Raw genomic sequence first — 18181 nt, forward strand, 5'->3', positions numbered from 1 at the left:
TATACAAAAAGTGTTTTTTGCAGAAGAATATCTACCAGGTTACAACTGCATTTTTAAAAGGGGCCTTTTAGTCAATCCTGTGTGTTTTATCTGTGAAAAATTAAGAATTTGGGAAGCATGAATACAATTCTGATCGCACGTTAGACCAAAAACCACTTCTAATTTTTACGAAATAATTGTTAATCGTTAACAAAGCAAGGCTAAAGACACCCATACCAGAAAATATCGTCCACAGGCTCCTATGATTTGTGGCAGTGGCTAAATGGGTAAGTTACACATTACAGGGAAAAAAAGATATGTTTGCATGCCTCTTGAAAAATACTGTTAATGTTTTGTGTCATTCTGGGAGCTCTACTTATGGTTGGTTAATTTGTCAAATAATTGATATGTTATATATGTAAGGAAATAAAACATAACTAACTATTAGACTCAGGCAACATCTCCAGGACAAGCTAATTTGTTTTTTCTAAATCTGATGTTAGTCTAAAGACAGAGCCAAGTTTCTGAACTATCCACTTGAATCTAGCAACAGAGGGTCAAGGACATTTTTGCTCAGTGCTCCTCAGACATGGCAAACAAGAATACATTCAACTTCTCTGCAATTCATTGGGAGGATTTTCTTTCTCCAGATACAGTAGCTTCCACTTGATAGCAGAAAAACAGCACTGAATACTACCTGAACCGTCTGTGCTTCTGTAATGGTTGTCTCAAGAATTTCCGATGATTATAAGATGGAGAAGAAAATCGTTACATAACAGCAATTACTATATTATTCATTTAGAATAGCAACTCCAGGTGAAGACTAGAAAACTTTATGCTGTCAGTCAGAGTATTACTTTGTTTACAAGAAACAGCAGTCTCCATACTAAATGTTCTCTGTGACTAGACAAACATCTTTTACTTGTCTGTTGAATTTGTTCATCATTTGGGTAGGTCACACTCATTTCATTTTGAAAGTGAAAGTAAAGACAACTTGGCTGTGGATATCTACACATCTAAAAAGTTCAGTATTAACAAGGGAGTCTGTTAAAGTCAGGCATGAATCTCATTAAAATTCACATTATTCTTTAATTTATTTAGTCTATGTGGTAAGATAACATCCATGAAATTCAAATCAACATATGTGTAAATATGTTTCTCCCAGATTCTTGTGTGTGATGGCCTACATCAATTCAAGTACCTATGGGCAAAGCATAATGCACAGCATAGTATCACACTGTGGTGTGTGGTACCACAACCTATGAACCTATGACCTATGAACTTATGATCACTAAATGTTAATAAGTTGTGATGCACACTTGCCCAACAGCGTGTTTGTTAATGTGTTAATGTTAATATACCTTATAATGAACAAATCCTATGACCTTTTTTTTTTGTATTGCTATGATTGCCAGATCACGCAAATGTGTCAAGTTAAGTTTTGGGGTGTCTACAACTGTGCCCTCTCATGGCTGATGTGTTTGAGATTTTAAATGCTTGCCTTTTTTTTTTTTTTTTTCTTATCATGGATAATAAATCAGAAATGGAATATTGCTGATATTCACTATTTGAATACGCATAGCTGCTTGGCAGGCTTAGAGAGAGAAAAATATAAGGAAAATCGCGCAATCGAATCCTTATTTATTGAACAACACGCAGTCAAGACAGTAATGGTTTATTCTTCCGGAGCGGCGCGATATCACAATTCGGACGTCTCACAGGACGCTGAACTTTTAAGACTCCTGTTTAAATATTCTTAAGTATTCTAAAATACAAGCAGTAGACCAAGATTATGATGTTAATATTGTGATAAGGGCTGTATGTGTGTGTGTGTGTATCACATGTTTAAAGCGATATTTAGCAGCAGTGACCATCATGTGTAAGAGAGAACAGAGCTACGGCTAATTAGCCTGCCCATAGACCTTCAGGTAAACTGCCAGGTTTGTATCATATGTTGTGTTAGCTTCGTACTTGTTGCTTGTCAAGTGGCCACACACATACAAACACACACACACACACACACACACAGACACAGAGGGGTTGGGGGGGGGGGTTATTTTTTTTTGGAGGGGCGGGTGCGCAGAAACAACACGCGTGTCAATCAGTGAGAAAGTCCTCCTATCCCGAGCGCGACCAACGCTGACTCTTGTGTTGTTACATTGTAGCGGAAAGAATGTCGGAAAGGGCCGAGGATGACGTCAGGGGGGAGCAGCGCCGAGCGGCCAGGCAGCAGCTGAAGCAGCAGCAGCAGATCCAGCGGGGAGAAGGCTCCACAGCAATGGCGACTGTTGCGGAGCGGAGATCGCTGCCTAGTCCAGAAATAATGCTGGGGCAGCCTTGGAGCAACTGGGTCGACGCCGCCAAACTCCACGGCAACGACGGTGAGTTCCCCAGCGTCCCGAATGTGCGCGAGGAAGCGAGGTGGAGCGCGACAGTTGCCAGTCCTGTCTCTCTCTCCCCCCCCCCCCCCCCCCCCTCCTTTTTTTTTTTTTGGCCGATTGCATGCAGTTTTATTTGGTGGAATATGAAGAAACGCTACTGGTAGCAACAGCACGGGCAGGCGAGCAAGTGCAACTATTTATTTGTCTGTATGTCGGATCGCCTCATTTTCAGGTGCTGATTCGGAGGAAAGTTTCAAAGACTTCGGGAAAAATCGAGAAGCCATGCGTTTGTGCAGAGAAGGTGAGTGTGTTTTCTCTCTCTGTCTCTCTCTGGGGCCAAAGGTGTATTTTGGTTCCGGAGGGTTTTGCACACATACTCACACAGATGGATTCAAACACTTTACAGGCAGTCGTTCGGCCGAAACGTAAACCTGCTGTGAATCATGCGCATCACGAATACACCGGACAACCGGATATAACAGCAGAAACATGTGTCTCTCATTCGCGTGTTTGGTTGTCATTTGCATCTGGCCCCGAAACAACTTACCGCTCAACAGCTTAGACCCGCTGTAGTTGTGTACAGGCCCGAACATAGTCCTAACAACGTCACGTTGCGTTTGAGAGGATGCATTTAATGGACTTTTGTCATTCAGCATCCACATTCCTGCCATTTTACATAATGAAACCTTCCACCATATTTCATTTCTCACCTTATCTGGAAATGTTTGTTGCCTGACTAATATCAAAAGTTTAATTAGTGGGGACTTTCTCGAAAGGTGATGCTATAAATGAAAATGTCACTGTTATATCAGTGGTTGGGACTTTTTTTTTTTTTTTTTTTGTCGTGGCTCCCTCTGAGTCATAGATCTGTTCGAATGATATGAAGTTAAGATGTGGCTTGCTCCGATTTCTCACACTGCTTCGAGACAAAATATGACTAGCAGTGTTCTTTTTGTTAGCATAACATTAGATAAATAGTGTTGCAAATTGATCAAAATGCAAAATTCAGGCAAAGTTTTTTAATGTCATTTGAGGCACTTCCACATCAACCAGGATGTCCTATAGATCTCTGATTTACTCAGGTTTGACAAAAGTAAACTGCCATCTCAACCAGACTGCTCTGATCACAAAATGATGGGATGATTATGTTTCTCACTGAAAAGGGTTCAGTAACAGCTGTATTGAGGGCTGCTATTTATTCATTGTATATCAGGCAGTAAGGGGGGGTTCAGTTGTAACAGAATGAAAAGACACGACATCATCCGACATCTGTAATAAAACCCGCTTTGTCAAATAATCTGGCTTCTGAGCTACTGAGTGATGTTTCAGAGCAGTTTGTGCTTTAATTTTATTTTTGGAAACACCTCGATATGCATTAGCTGATTTGTCCCGCTGGCAGTCCTGGATTTAGACCGTGCCACACCACAGTGGTAAATTGTTGTGACAAGAAAGTGGCATCTTTCGTGATTATGAATGGACAGTCCTGAAGTATGTTTCAGCCTCAGAAAAGAGCAAGTTGACAGCGCGAGTTGAAAGCTAACTTGTTTATCTAACTCAGAATAAAATGAATGAATGGATGAATGAACTCTCGACTACAGTCTTACAGTGATTGTACTTTGAAGCCCAGCTCGTCTAATGAAAGGTTTCCCTAATGTTGTGCTCTGTCCTAAATTGTCAACCTTCCTAAAAGCACACGTTCAGAGATGGCTTGTGTATTTGGCACTTTATGCGTTTCAGCAACACACCCACAGCTACTTTTAATAACTTTAGAGAAAACATTTTTTATCTGTCGCTCAAGGACACTCGAGCAAGATGTGCCAAATGTGACCTTGCCGCTAAAGGACGGTCAACGCAGCTGCTAGGACACCAAGATTAAGATATGTCTGTTGTTTCTTTGATCTCCATTGCAGAGCTAAGTTTAGAGAGAAAATTAGTGCGTTCTCTGTTGTTTCCTTTTCTGAAAATTCTATTTGTGGGTATAATTTGGCAGTGAGAAATGGCACTAATTAAGCAAAAACCATGCAGATCATCTCCAGATACTCAACACCATCATTAATTTTACAGCCAACAACAAAGAGATCACTGTGGTGTGAATCGTTGTCACAGAATTTGACTGTTTTCTGAATTGGGTGACTCTTGATGTAGAACACCTTTGGGCACTGATTTTTTTTCTCCAACATTTTGGAGGTACACGCGTGTTTTAACCACTGTTTGGTTTTCATTCAAGTGTATCTGTCTGCAGTGATACCTCAGTGAGGACCAGCAGGACAGATGGCACGTTTCGTTTTGGTCACACGGTTTTTGGCCCGCACTTATGATGTCATCAGTGTGTGTCCAGAAGCTTTTGTTCCCTTTTTTTTTGTTGCTGTTTTGTAGTTGCTGTGATGTATGAAGGGTTAATTGCAGGCTTCTTGACGAGGCCCTTATCTAATGTTGCATTTGCAGTTGTCAACGATATAGCCTGTGTACATACCGCGAGACCATTGCACAGTGTCAGACGCAATTGTCCTCGAGGCTCCCAATGACAAGAAAAGTAGAGCGTTCACATTTCATACAATATATTTAAAATGTTTTGGGATACATAACACTGAGGTGGTGGCTGACCGAAAGAGATGTTGGCAGCATTGTGCTGAAGCGATGCCCCACAAAAGCGGATGAGATTTTTTTTCTCTCTGGGTCAAGAAAATGATTTTCAGGGGAAGGCAGAATGATTATTTAAATTCAAGGCTGTCATTTGACCTGAAAGTGGTATTCAACATGTCTCTGTCATGTAGCAGCGTCTGTCGGCGACTGTTGTTTGTGTCATTGGGCTGATCAACACATGCTGCTCGCGGGAGCAAGTGTGTGTTCATACTAGAATGTGATTGTGTGTGTGTGTGTCTAGTAGGGGTATTACAAGTGGATGACTACACCTCTCCACCATGACTCACCACCAGATTCCTCTTGTGGTGTAACGGCCATCCTAACACACACAGATGACTAACACATTGTAAAAATGTATAGCAATTAATGACTGATGAATCCACTCATCTGTCTGGCTTTTTATAAATCTTACAGTGGCACTGTCACAGTCGGGGAGGCTGGGAAATGTAGTGCCGGTGTCTGCCACAGGTCAGATTCAGCCAGCATGTGTGCCGCTCCAGAGGCGGCCAAGAGCTGCTACTGCTCCACCTAGATCATTTATCACTGCCACGGATGAGGATGCTGAAATTAACTGGACTCTCAGTCTCTTCCTCTGTCTCGTGCTCACAGGCTCTCTTCATCCTCCTCCAGCTCAGGTCCTCCGCTCACTCTCTCTTTGTGTTGCTGAGGCCTCAGCCTGCTTCTCGGCACTGTTTCTCGCAGTGGTTTTTTTTGTTTTGTTTTCTCTCTGTCGCGCTCCTTTCTCTGCTTTGCTTGGTTGTTCTGTCTCTTCTTTCTCCTCCACTGTGACTCTCTCTCTCTCTCTCATTCTCTCTCTTCTTTTCATCTCCTATATCTACAAGAAGAAAATGGAGATTGAGAACGGGGCAAACACGGTGGCGTTAGACCTTTCTTCAAGTTGTGCCATTTTAGTGGTACGGATCAGTCGGTGCCAGCCCGCTGAATGCAGAGTGGCAAGGCAATCTAGCCGGGCTGCATTTATAGTAGAGCAACCCCTTTTTTTTGCAGAACGCTCCAAGTGAACAACAGCGGCAGTTTGGGAATGAGTCCCGTTTGACCTTGCTATTGATCCAGCAAGGAAATGTGGTCGGCCTGTTTCAATAAAGGGTCTGAGAGAAGGTGGTGTTTTAATGGAGAATACATGGGAAGATATTGATTGAGCAAATATGTGCTCTCTCTTATTATAACTCCAATTTGCTAGAGGTACAGGCACATGGCACAGAGAGAGAATTGGATGAGAACAGACTTGTGGAACCGAAAGGTTACCCAGAACTTCCAGGCCAGCTTCCAACTACTGCTTTAATGGCTTGTGCTTCTGCAAGTGGCAACCATTGAGTACTACTTTGCTGATGTGCATGAGCAAGGGTCTGACTACTCTGCAGTGTGCTACCCTACTCAGGCTCTATATAATTTACATGCCTTTGTCCATTATGTGAAGACGTTTGTCTATTCTGTGTGGTGGACCCCAGTCTTTTGGCTCCAGTGCTGTTGAAGGAGACACTTAGCAGAGTGGCTTCAGACAATTGACACGCATTAAGTAGCATCAGGCTTGTCAATTCATCCACACAAGACTGCCACTGACCTCCCTGAGAGGGAACCCGCCAGGTAGGGCCTTTTTATACAGTCCTTGTTTAATGGCCCTCTTCCCTCCCAGACTTGGCCAGTGATCTTTGGAGAACCCTTGACAGCCCTGGTGGAGTACATATCCAAGAGGGGCTCCACTTCTCTCATCTTGTATCGCATCTTCTGCTCATCCCATCATACCGCCCCAGGCAATCTCTTAATTAGCCTCCTTAATTAGGTGGTTTCTGGTATTTCTGCGCCAGGGTAAATTTTGATCACATTCTGGTGAGGAGCGGCACTTCCCTCTGATTTTGCCTCAGAGTGGCTTGTGAAGCGTGAGGCTTGGTTAGTACTGCGGGGTGGGAAGAGATGCAGGAGCGGCAGACATGCCGTCCGTGTACCTGACACTCACACTTTCTGTGCCTTTTATGATTCTGCGCCTGAGAGTTGCACTGCTTTAGTGGCACTAGAAGTAAAGTCCCATCTTTGCATCCCCCAATAAGAGTAAGAAACACTGAAATCGGCCATTTCTCCATTTCAATTGTAGTTAATCCTAGAGAGAGGCTCTGTGCTGGTGTAAGTGTACTCCATTTCTCCACAACGTTTTCTTATTTTAAACATGAACTGGCTTTAGAGGTGGAGGTTTTAGATGAGTCCTGACTCTGGAGAACGTGACCAGCACACTGGATTGGTTTATTTGGATGCTTTGGATATTAAACTTTTCTGTCCATCTCACTGTGATATGCACCTTTTCTAACATGACACAATGCCATGACAACCAGCAACTCTCTGTTTTGAGTGTAAGGCCTCTAATGACTACTTTCATTATCGTGATTGTGTTTTCTGAATTGATTAGTTAATCATTTTTGTCAAAAAAATGTCCCACAGTTTGCAGCCATATACCATTTTAAGTATGTAAAATGATATGAAATTTAAGGATTATCATACCTTGTACATTTACTTAATTAAGTATTGAATTCTACCATATTGTTGTTGTTTAAAAACCTTTTTGTTTATATCAAGTTTATTGTCTGCACGGACATCATACTTTTTTTAATATAATAAGGAGTTAACCAGAAAACCTTTCTGTTTTAAACAAAAACAGTAACTGATGTTGATAATAGTAATAGTAATGGAGTGTAACAGTAATATTTTCTGAAATGGTTATCGTACTGTTGCAATCCTAGCCCAAGGTGATGATTTGAAATGCTTGTTTTGTCTCCCCAACCAGCTAAAAACCACAGATGTTCAGATTACTATCACATAAAAGTAGTAAAAGCAGTACATCTTGACCAATAACAAACTGGAATTAGAGAGTGTTTAGCAGATTTTACTCTGGCAATTAATCACTAATCAAAAGCTGCAGCTCATTGTTCTTGAAACCCTTTCAATCATTAAATTAAGACAGCGAGCATGAAGTAGATGGGAGAAGGTTCCCAGGAGAACAACAACACAGCGCTAAATCATAATGAAGATTACTCCTTGATGAGAGCTCCTGGTTGATTTGAAGTCACAAATAGTCCCCACTAATACATCTTGTAATGTGCTGTGTTTGTTTATATGTTGGAGAGACGTTAATTCTTTGACAGCAGGGTAACCTTTGAATTGCTGGCTCGGCACTTTTCCTGCTTCTTATCACAGTTCCCTATGATGAATGTGGCCTAGTGCTGGGATAGATATTAGCATGTGTCAGGTTACCTTGAGTCAACTCTTCAGTTATTTTTAATATTCTTAATATGGTTATGTGTTTTCATGCGTGTGTTTTTGCAGTGTCTGAATTTTACCCAGGAAATCATCGAATTTTGATCTGTGACAGTGTTTTTACGACAAGTGATTCAGAGTGTGTTGCCAACAGGTCCATTTTTTTTGTCCCCTCCTTGACTTGTGTCCTGTGTGGTTGATTCTTCCCCTCTGCACAGACATGCCCATATTTGGCCAGTGTCCCGCACAGGACGACTTCTACCTGGTGATGTGCAGCCACTGCAGCCAGGTGGTCAAGCCCCAAGCCTTCCAAGCACACTACGGTAAGTGTCGTGCGCTTGCAGTGCACACACATGCAAATATGCAGTCATTTTCTGAGTTGTATAGATAACCCAATACAAATAAGGAAGTAACAAAGTAGTTTTCACTTAAGGGAACCATACACCACTTCAGGGCTGGTGCTGATACTTCACACGTTAACACACAGTGTGATATTACTTGTCCTTCCGACTTCGTATTCCTCCACCACTTTTCCTTCTCCACACAGTAACCCAAGGAGGGACGCCACAGACTTTGATTTATTTATTTATTTGTTTAACTCACTGTCTCACTTGTGTGTGTTTACAATTCCCCTGTTAATATTTGATGTGGCTCTCTGGTTCTTTGCAGTAATGTATTTTTTTTTAACACGCACATATCAGATTTCTGCCTCTGTTAATATTTAGGGATGTGTGAACGCGCCTTTCTGTGCGCGGATTTCCGCTTCTCGGTGCTAAAGCTGTACCTCTGACTAGTGCTTAAGTAAATGGATGAATTATAGATCTGTGAATATAGCGACAGCGTCACAGTGGATCTAGTTCGCAAACGCCCACAGCCGCTGGAAGAAATAAGCTGTTTGTTCACTCCGAAACTAATTTCCCTGGAATGTTAAGGAAGAGGCACCTTAGCATGTCATCATTCCAGTACTTTAGACTTCATTTCCATACTAGTATAAAAAACAAACACCTCGATACTTTGGCTAAAAACAAATGATGAATTTTTTGGTTCATGTGACCTCCTTATTATCGTCGGTTTTATTCCCATCCTACACTCTCAGCGTTTGAAATCTCTGACGCATTGTCTTCCTATAGCCTGGACCTTTGTTGCTCTAAATGTGTACTGAGTTGTCGTCACTGATTTTTTGTCAGTGTGTTCTACATGAAGTGTGACAGCAATTACAGTTGTCAAGGTCAGCCACAAGAGGGCGGTATGACAGCGCATGGCTCCAAGAGGACCTGTCCTTGTTACTGTGTCAACATCACTCAAAGAGAGGACTCCTCCCATACTGTTGAACAATGTAGACCGATACAAGCCGGTCTGGAGCACACTATTGCTTATTAACTACTGCATTCAGTGGAGTCTGAGGGATTTTGAACGATAAGGAGCCAAACACTGGAGGGGATTACTGTGCCTATGAAGTAAAACAGTACTGACAACATCCCAGCAGGTGGCCGCGGTACATCTTTAACAGGCAGCTACTGTGCACGCTCTGATATGAGTCTAAGCATCCAAAATTAACAGTTGATAATTGCAGTGTATAGGCTCTTTTTTGTATTTTCAACCATGCATTGATGATTCATTAGTTACGTGAGCATGATTGATTGAATAATCTTTGCAGCTCTAGCTCTAGATACTAACTAATTAATAGAGATGCTCCAAATCATAGCAGTTTTTGCAGCAGACGACCCGTCTGATACATTATGCATATTAAAAAAAACAATGCAGGCTCCAGGCTAACCTGTAACTCTGGTAGCATTGGTGCTTTCTGATTTAGGTAAACCAGCACATACTTTAGGTGCACCCAATAATACATTACAGGGATTAAAGGTGCCAATAAAATGGTCTTATTGTACTTGAGATACTCAAATAATTATTAAATCTAAAATATTATTAAATAAAAAGTTGATGTAGCAGTTGAAACCTAGTGTTAAAACAATATATACTGGTGCACCCGTGTGACCAGTGAAAGTGTTAAGTTCCTCTTGACTAACTTTTGGGCACATGTGAATATCCCTGGAGTCCAACAAAATTATGGTCCGGAGATTATTGGGGCACTGAAAAGTGAGTTGGTGTCGAGCCATGATTGAATCCATTCAGCAAATTTTTGTATTTAGCGTAAAATCTAAAACTGATAATGATACTGTTGATGAAATGCACTTGATCATTGCAACTGATCCAGACTCTGTGGATGAGATTGATGCATCTCTAGTAACTATAATTGTTCACCATCACCTGTGCATAACTGAATGCTTACATGCATTTAATTTTACACATTTCTTAATGAGAAGCACTTCCATTAATGTAGAAGTCATAAGCACCAGAATGTGGCTGCAATTAATTATTAATTTCATTAATTTAATAATCTGACAAAAATCTTTTCGATGAATCGGTAAACCTTTTGGTTTGCAAATGTAAAAATAGCATAAAATTCTGATCATAGTTCCCCACATTCTAACGTGACGTCCTCAGTGTAACCAACAGTCAAAGTCTAAGATTGTCCATTTACTGTAATATGAAAAGCAACAAATCTTCATATTTGAGAGGCTGGAACCAGATAATATTTCTGCATTTTTACAATGAATGACTCGAATAATAGATTATTAGAATAGCTGGCTGACTAATCGTGTCAGCTCCACACAGGAGCAGTCTAAATCTTTGTGAAATTCGGTAGCTATGCTACTATACGTGGTCATACGGAGTGGGGGTGCTCTTGCTGTGATTTTATTCCCGGCTTCCTCCCTCTGCTGTCATTATAGGAAGACCCCATGTGGCGTTAACACGGGGCAAAGGCACTGATCTCAGCACCATCATCGAGATGGTCTCAATATGATTTTTGCGTGCTTCTTTGAGCCCATCTGTCTCCCGTTAGGTGTTTGTGCGTTTCGGCTCGGGCTGATCCCAGCAGGGGTGACAACTCACCGCAGAATGGGAAGCTGCAAGCATCGGCTGCCGTTTTTTTGCATTCATTTATGAAACTGCGAACAAAGACTTTCAGGCAAGGCCTTGGCTGAGCAAACACATTTGTGGAACATGCACCTCGAGCTTGAATAGCGAGGAATCTAAGCGTATTGTATTTATTATTTTTACTAGAAGGACAAAGTTATTATTGTTAGCCGACCGAGCTTGCGGAGACGGTAGTAAGGCCGTCACACTTGTACGTCTGTGTTTGTCTCTCACTCAGACAGTCAGGGATTCCCCTCAGCACTGAGCCAACTGTTTGATTGTGTGAAATAGGATATTAAGGCTCCTCCTATTCCTCGTGTCTGTTGTTTCCCCACATTTTTCTCGAGTCCTCTTTTCTTCCTCTCCCACTGCTGCTGGTGTTGGCTCACTATTCTCTGTGTTAGTGCTGTTAGTGTCACGCTGGGGTTTCCTGGTGTGAGTTTGTGTGCAGGGTGTGCTGTTGATCGTGACTGGGACAGGACAAGGGTGGGAGGGAAAAAAAGAAAGGCTGCTAAGAGGAGGGAGGGAGGATATCTGGAGTGTGTTGTGAATGGGCGTGTAGAGAGAGGCCCTGAGGTGTGAAGAGGGCATTCTAAAAAGCTTTTTTTTCTCCCTTAAAAGGGAAATTGGAGGACAGACGGTGTGTTTTTGTGTGTGTTGGGGGCTCAGGGAGTGGCAGCCCTGTGCGTGCATGTGTGTAGTATCTCCTTCAGTGTTTCTGCAGCAACAAGCTTGTTTGCAGGTCACCTGCTGAGACTGAGCTTTGGCCTACGGCCCAGTTCACTGCTACACCATGGAGTTAGCCCAGTAAAAAGGTTAGCGAACCAGGCCCACACCTCGTCATGGGAGCTACCGGCTGACAGACATTTTCTATCCAGACTTGTCAGTGCTCCTGTCCTGAGGCTGTATCCTCATACATTCACTTCATGTTGGCAGTTTTTTTCCTTCCTTGTTCTTTGGCCATTCTGCTCATGTGCAAAAGTGTTGACAACAGGAGGGTCATGTTAACCTTTAGTCTCCTCAGCTCATCAGCGGACACCTCTCTCTCGCTCTCTCCACTTATGGTCAGATTCTGTTTGACCGCCCTGTAACCCCAGACGCCCAGTATATTTGTTAGGGAGCTGCTCTCTCGCCAAAGGACTTGAGTGCAAGTTACAGTAGCGCTTGGCAATAGAGCGACATTTTATTGATATTGGATATGAAACTATATATTGTCTTAGATTTTGGATATCTTTACATCATGGTATGAAATAAGTGTTGCCTTTGCCTGATTCTAAAGGCTGCAGTACAGAGAAGTGATGTCACCCTTCTGTACTTACCTTGTTCTAATACTTGCCTTTAGCCAGTTGTGGTTAGGGTTAGTGTATTATATCAAGATTACTGATGATTATTCATCAAACATCTCATAGTGTTAATATTTTGTCAAAGTACCAATAGTAATCCCTAAAATGTTAATATTGAGATATTTGGTCAAACATATCTTTTTAACATTGATTTTATTGCCAAGTCCTGGCGTTTATTTTTTAGATATGGAGATGTATTCTGTGCATCACGATACAGCCTTGAAATATTGCAATGTAATTTATAGGCCATATCGCCCAAAACTAAGTTGCAGTAAGCTTCATCAAATAAAGCAACTTTATCTACAAGAGAAGTGTAATAATACATAATTTGGTCTGATAAGAGTTCTTGGATACTTGGGAGTTTGTTGCTAGTGGGCTGGGCACCAGTCACAACCGCTCTTGATCAACCGATTAAACAAAGCAGGGCCCGCTTTGGTTTTTTTTTGTAAAATGCACTCTCCTACAGATTCACCCCCATTGTTCTGATATGGTTAAAGCTGCTGTAAGTGTTGCTGTTGTTTTAGCTATCCTCCTGTCTGTTTTGGAGTTACAAATCCCTGCTCTCTGCACGCTCACGAGCAGACAGGACTCTTTATGGAGTTCTCTGCCCTGATTGGAGAAAGTGGGCAGGGATACCTGAAAATGTATTTTCTCTTTTACTGCATGAGCAACAGCAGCACAGACATTGGTTACTGACATAACACTCTATAACGGGGATTACTGTTGGAATAGAGAGCTATTTAATACTTAGTACATAGTAAAAATAAATCACTTACAGCAGCTTTAATTCTTTGCAAGTCGCATGGTAAAAATGTGTGTATTTCTTCTTAATGCAATATATATCGCAGTAGAACAAAACATTGTAATTTTGCAGTTTCTGCATAGCAACTAATCAACTCCAGACTCTCTGTAATGAGTCTGTGTTGTGATTGACTTGCTCTATGTTGTGGGACAGCGGTGGAAATGTCAATGAAATTATTTTGAGTGTGCTATTTCATTGTTGTATGCCGTTGCTGAAAATAGCAAGTGATGAGAGCCTTCTTCAAAAACTCAAAGCCATCTGAGCTCATTGTGGGAGCGTACTCCAGAGACCAAGGTTTGATGATGTTGGGAAACCATGCTGCACTTCAATTTTCCTCAGAGTAAAATGAATTTAGTTTTGGATGCAAGCAGTTTGTGATCAACATTATTTTTTCTCCCTCTCTTCTATTTTTTTTCTCTCCATCCACAACAATCATCTCTGCTGTCATACTGCCTTTCATCAGTTTGCGCAGTAGCTGTTCGAGAAAGCTCAGGCAGGAAATTAAGCTTTTGACCTGTTGGCCGTTTCTATTTCAGGCTGAGTTGGCATGAATCATGCTGTTTTTTTTTTTTTGTTGTTGTTGTCGAGGTAGCCTGCTCACTACTGTCAGGGGAAGATGACTGTGTGACTATGCGTCCGGCTTTTCTCTTGACTCATGGCTCTATTTTTGGCCTCATTTGCTCATATAAGCTAGTCTGTTTGATAAAGTCGTTGTGATGCTTAATTCTAATCATCTATTATGTTTAAATGCCACCTTGGTTTATATTGTTGCTCCAGAGAGAAGACACAGTTCGGCCATCAAGCCAGCCTCCACCTCGCCCTTCCCCGTGTTGGGCAAGAACCGGAGCAGTGGCAGCGGACTTGGGCCTGGGCTGGGCTCGGGGGCTGTAGCTGGAGTGGCGAGTGGAGGCATCCTTGGGCGACCTACCACCGCTGGATCCAGCTTATCTTCCTCTTCTGCGTCGTCCTCCTCTAACCCCAAACTCCTCAAACCAGCCAAAGAGAAGCAACCAGGCATTCAGCGCAGACCACCCCCTGCTCCCTTCAGGATGATCCAGCCAGAGAAGATGTACGGTTCACTGGATTACTTTTGCAGTGTTGTGCAATATGCCGATTTTACAATCATGGTCAAAAGTTTACATACATTTGTAAAGAACATGCACAGAGATCAGCCAGAACATTCACACCACTGACAGGTGAAGTAATTGACAATCATCATCTCGTTACAATGTGACATTCACGTGGATGCCACTTGAGGCGAACCAGCCACTCAAACACAAAGTCTAGACCTGTAGCTGCTTGGATAACCAGCTGACTAGCTAATGACAGCTACAGTTTAGCAGCAGTTAGCTGTCACTCTGGTAATATGCTGCCCCCTGTTGATTTGTATGCGAGTGTATGAGTATGAATTCAACGGATTGTCAATTACTTCATGTTGCACTTGAAAGCTAGTGTTCAGGACAGTTTTATTTCAATTTCAGTTATTCTTTTAATAATCTTACTTCCTCCACTCTGGCTAGTCTTGAGTCAGCTTGTGTTTGATATGTTCCTACTCATTTCATAGGCTGCGATCTTAATGAAGAAGAGTAATGTGTAATGTGATGTCATTTATAATCAAAATGTCTTTCGACCACGATCTGTCAGAGAGAAATATCATATTTTGACAGCCTGTTGTTATTTCTTGTAACTTTTGATAAGTGATGGGTCATATTAGATTTATGCTTTGTCCTCCCAGCCCCATCCATACGTACACATCTGTCTCGTACCATGCCTTCGTCACTGGCTCTGTGTTTCTAACTCTCAGCTTCCTCCTTGCTGCCCTCTTCATCTCTGTAACCTTCTCTTACAGCCTCACCCCGGCTGTCAAGGTGGAGAAGATGCATCTGAGGGTGGACTCGTCAGCTAAGCTGGTGCAGGCCGCATCTGCCCCCGCCACCACCTCATCCTCCTCTACATTCTCCTCTAGCACCACTGTGAGCTCCAACACTACCACCATCACCACCTCCTCCTCCTCCTCCTCTTCCTCATCAGCCCTTAAACCAGGCCTTAACTGTCCCTCCATACCAAAGCCTCCATTACTGGCCCCCGGTCAGATTCCCAACGGCAAGGGCCACCTCTCAGTCCTCTCAGACAAGAAGCAGGACAGCAGCAGCAGTGCCAGTAGCAGACGCCACCTTAACAAGAAAGTGACAGGTCAGTTGGAGGCAGCGAAGGAGGGAACTACAGTCTGTTTCATGAATTCAGTTTACTGTATTTTGTCTTATATGTCTTAACATATTCTTTCATCTGAGGCTAATTCTTTACACAACACAACTTGTAGTTAACTTACCAGACCAGGTGATTTGTCACAATGAATGCAAGTCACAGTTTTCCTCTCCCTCCCTCCCCTCCTATGCCTTCAGAACGGGAGTTCAATCCAGATATCCACTGTGGCGTTGTGGATATGACAGCTCGGAAACCATGCACAAGATCCCTAACATGCAAGGTAACCAGGCTCTCCGCTTTCTGCTCTGAATTTTGGCCGCACATTATTTAGAATACAAAGCAGGCAATGCTCTACAGTTTTCCCACGGTCAACAACTCCCATTAAAGTACCGAATCCTTAAATTGGATCTAGTTGTTTCTAATTCTCTTCACTCTTTGTGTAAAGTACTTAAACAGTAGTAATATGTACTCCATTTTTTCAAAAGAGAAATCCAAAGAATCCATCTAACCTTTACAACGTATGTAAGGACCGTCCTGCCGTTAAGTTTGTGTTTCTCTCTGAACGAGGAGGCTAGCAAGCGAGTTATCCTGGCTTTCACTTAGGAAGAGAGACTAGCCTAGCTTTTTAATGTTAGCACTGGTTTCAACTATAATCTATCGGACAGCGAGTGTGGCTGTAGTGAATACAGTGGAGCTGCCAGTGACTCAGCAGGTGATGAACTAAATTGAACGGAAAGTACCATCGAGGCACTCGATGTTCCTTTCATTATAGTTCAACACCTGCTGAGTCATTAGCTCCTCCTGCACAGCCACAGCTCCTGCCTCAATGTTAGTCATCCTGCGTTACAGAAAGAAGGGGGTTTAGCTAATGTTGGCTGTCTCTCTTTCTCTGGTTCAGTTGCGGCAATGACTAAACTGTCAAAACTCACAACTAGTAGTAAACTCATCACTCAATACGTTATTAAGTACAGAGGAATGTATGTTATCACCGATTCATCAGTAAAACAAAGAGCGCTTAAATCACCGATGGCGGCCCTCCAGCTGGTTACCTGCATTTGTGACTGTTAGCGTTGGAGTGATATAGTGAACCATTTTTAGCGTGCACTGCTCAGTATATTGTGTAGCATGATTTAGCCTGGAAATATTGCGATATTATTTTAAGGCCATAATGCCAGCCCTAGAATGTGTGTACTGATTTCTAAGCGAAAATGATCTTAGTGTCTGTTGTGACCTAAATGAATAATAATCAATAACTGAAAGACAGCTGAGCTCTGTATTTGTTGGACTGTATTCAAATGCAATTTGGTACACTAGTTTCTGGTAGGACTGTCATTGTTGTACATTCCAAACTTCTGTTTAGGTTTTTGAATGAAGCGTCAAATGTCTGTCGTCAACCTTAAAATACAAAGACAATTCTAGAATAAAAAGGACTCAAGTTGACTTGGTTCACTCATTGAATTTAATGAGTTGGCCTTTCTTTATTTAATGAGTTTCTTTAATGAATGTAACTGAACCAAATGGATGTTGATTTATAATTCCAGTGACAGTGTTATGAATGAAATCAAAATGTTGAATTATTCGGTACATGCCTAGTTTCTGGCAGCAAGACAGATTTAGACAAAATGAAATGCAGTATCTCTGCTCGGCCCATTGCAACCTTGTTGCTCATTAATGTATTGGTAATAGTTCTCGGACATCGATGGAGCTCTTGGCACAGGGGGGTGAGCTGTATTATGTTTTGGACTCACACACCGTACCTTATGGTTGAGTCAAGTCATTGTCACTGTTGAGCTTGGGATTAGTTGGTAATGAAGAAAAAGTTGAATATCACCAGACATATTTATATTTTTATAGGATGGCTGTGATCATTTTCAGCAAAGCAACACATAAACCTGAACAAGTACACAATATTACTGACCCCTGACCTCTCCACTGTCCCACCAGACACATTCCTTAAGCCAGCGGAGGGCGGTGCCAGGGCGGAGGAAGCGCTTTGACACGCTGCTGGCGGAGCACAAGAACAGAACAACCCAGAACCCACCCCATTCCCAGCAAAACCCCTCTCTCAGGGACCCACACCCCTCCTTCCACCTCGCCGCTGCCCACGACGCGCACCAGGTCGCTCTTGGCAACGGCCCCGCCCCAGACGCCACTAAGCCTTTGCCAGTCAGCAAGCCCAAATTTCACAGCCCTGGTCTTCCACGGTATGTCCTGCTCCAGATCTTGATTTTTTTTTTCTCGTTTTGAATGTGTGTGGTGAGTTTTTATGATTAAGGTTCAAATTACCAGCCACACTTTCTTCTTTCTTTATTCAGACTAAACAGCAGTCACGGCGGTGGTACACCCGGAGACCCTGCAGTCGTCAACGAGTCACCGCACCACCCCCAGACTACCCCCGATGGCTTTTCTCGACCCTCCAGTGACGAGGGAGAGAACGAGGAGCGGGAGGACAACGCTGACAAACTGGATTGTCACTATTCAGGTTATCACCCTCGACCGGCAGCTGTAAGTGCACTCAGCTGTAGAATACTTTCTTTTTTGGTACTCTAATTAAACCATGAAGAAGACTAGATTTTTAAAAG

The 18181-nt window shown here is 42.5% G+C and overlaps 1 protein-coding gene across 1 annotated transcript in view; it reads left to right on the forward strand.

Moving 5' to 3' along the window:
• The window catches only part of atxn7 (ataxin 7), a 28195-nt gene that overhangs the window by 4378 nt on the left and 5636 nt on the right, over window positions 1-18181 (forward strand). Inside the window, exons 3-10 of the mRNA XM_030420368.1 lie at window positions 2145-2360; window positions 2593-2661; window positions 8486-8590; window positions 14172-14463; window positions 15244-15587; window positions 15797-15879; window positions 17544-17803; window positions 17915-18104. Coding sequence (XP_030276228.1) covers window positions 2153-2360; window positions 2593-2661; window positions 8486-8590; window positions 14172-14463; window positions 15244-15587; window positions 15797-15879; window positions 17544-17803; window positions 17915-18104 — 1551 coding nt within the window. The 5' untranslated portion in view covers window positions 2145-2152. The remainder of the gene's footprint in view (window positions 1-2144; window positions 2361-2592; window positions 2662-8485; window positions 8591-14171; window positions 14464-15243; window positions 15588-15796; window positions 15880-17543; window positions 17804-17914; window positions 18105-18181) is intronic.

Source organism: Sparus aurata, chromosome 6 (assembly GCF_900880675.1).
Source record: "Sparus aurata chromosome 6, fSpaAur1.1, whole genome shotgun sequence".
Lineage (NCBI taxonomy): Eukaryota > Metazoa > Chordata > Actinopteri > Spariformes > Sparidae > Sparus > Sparus aurata.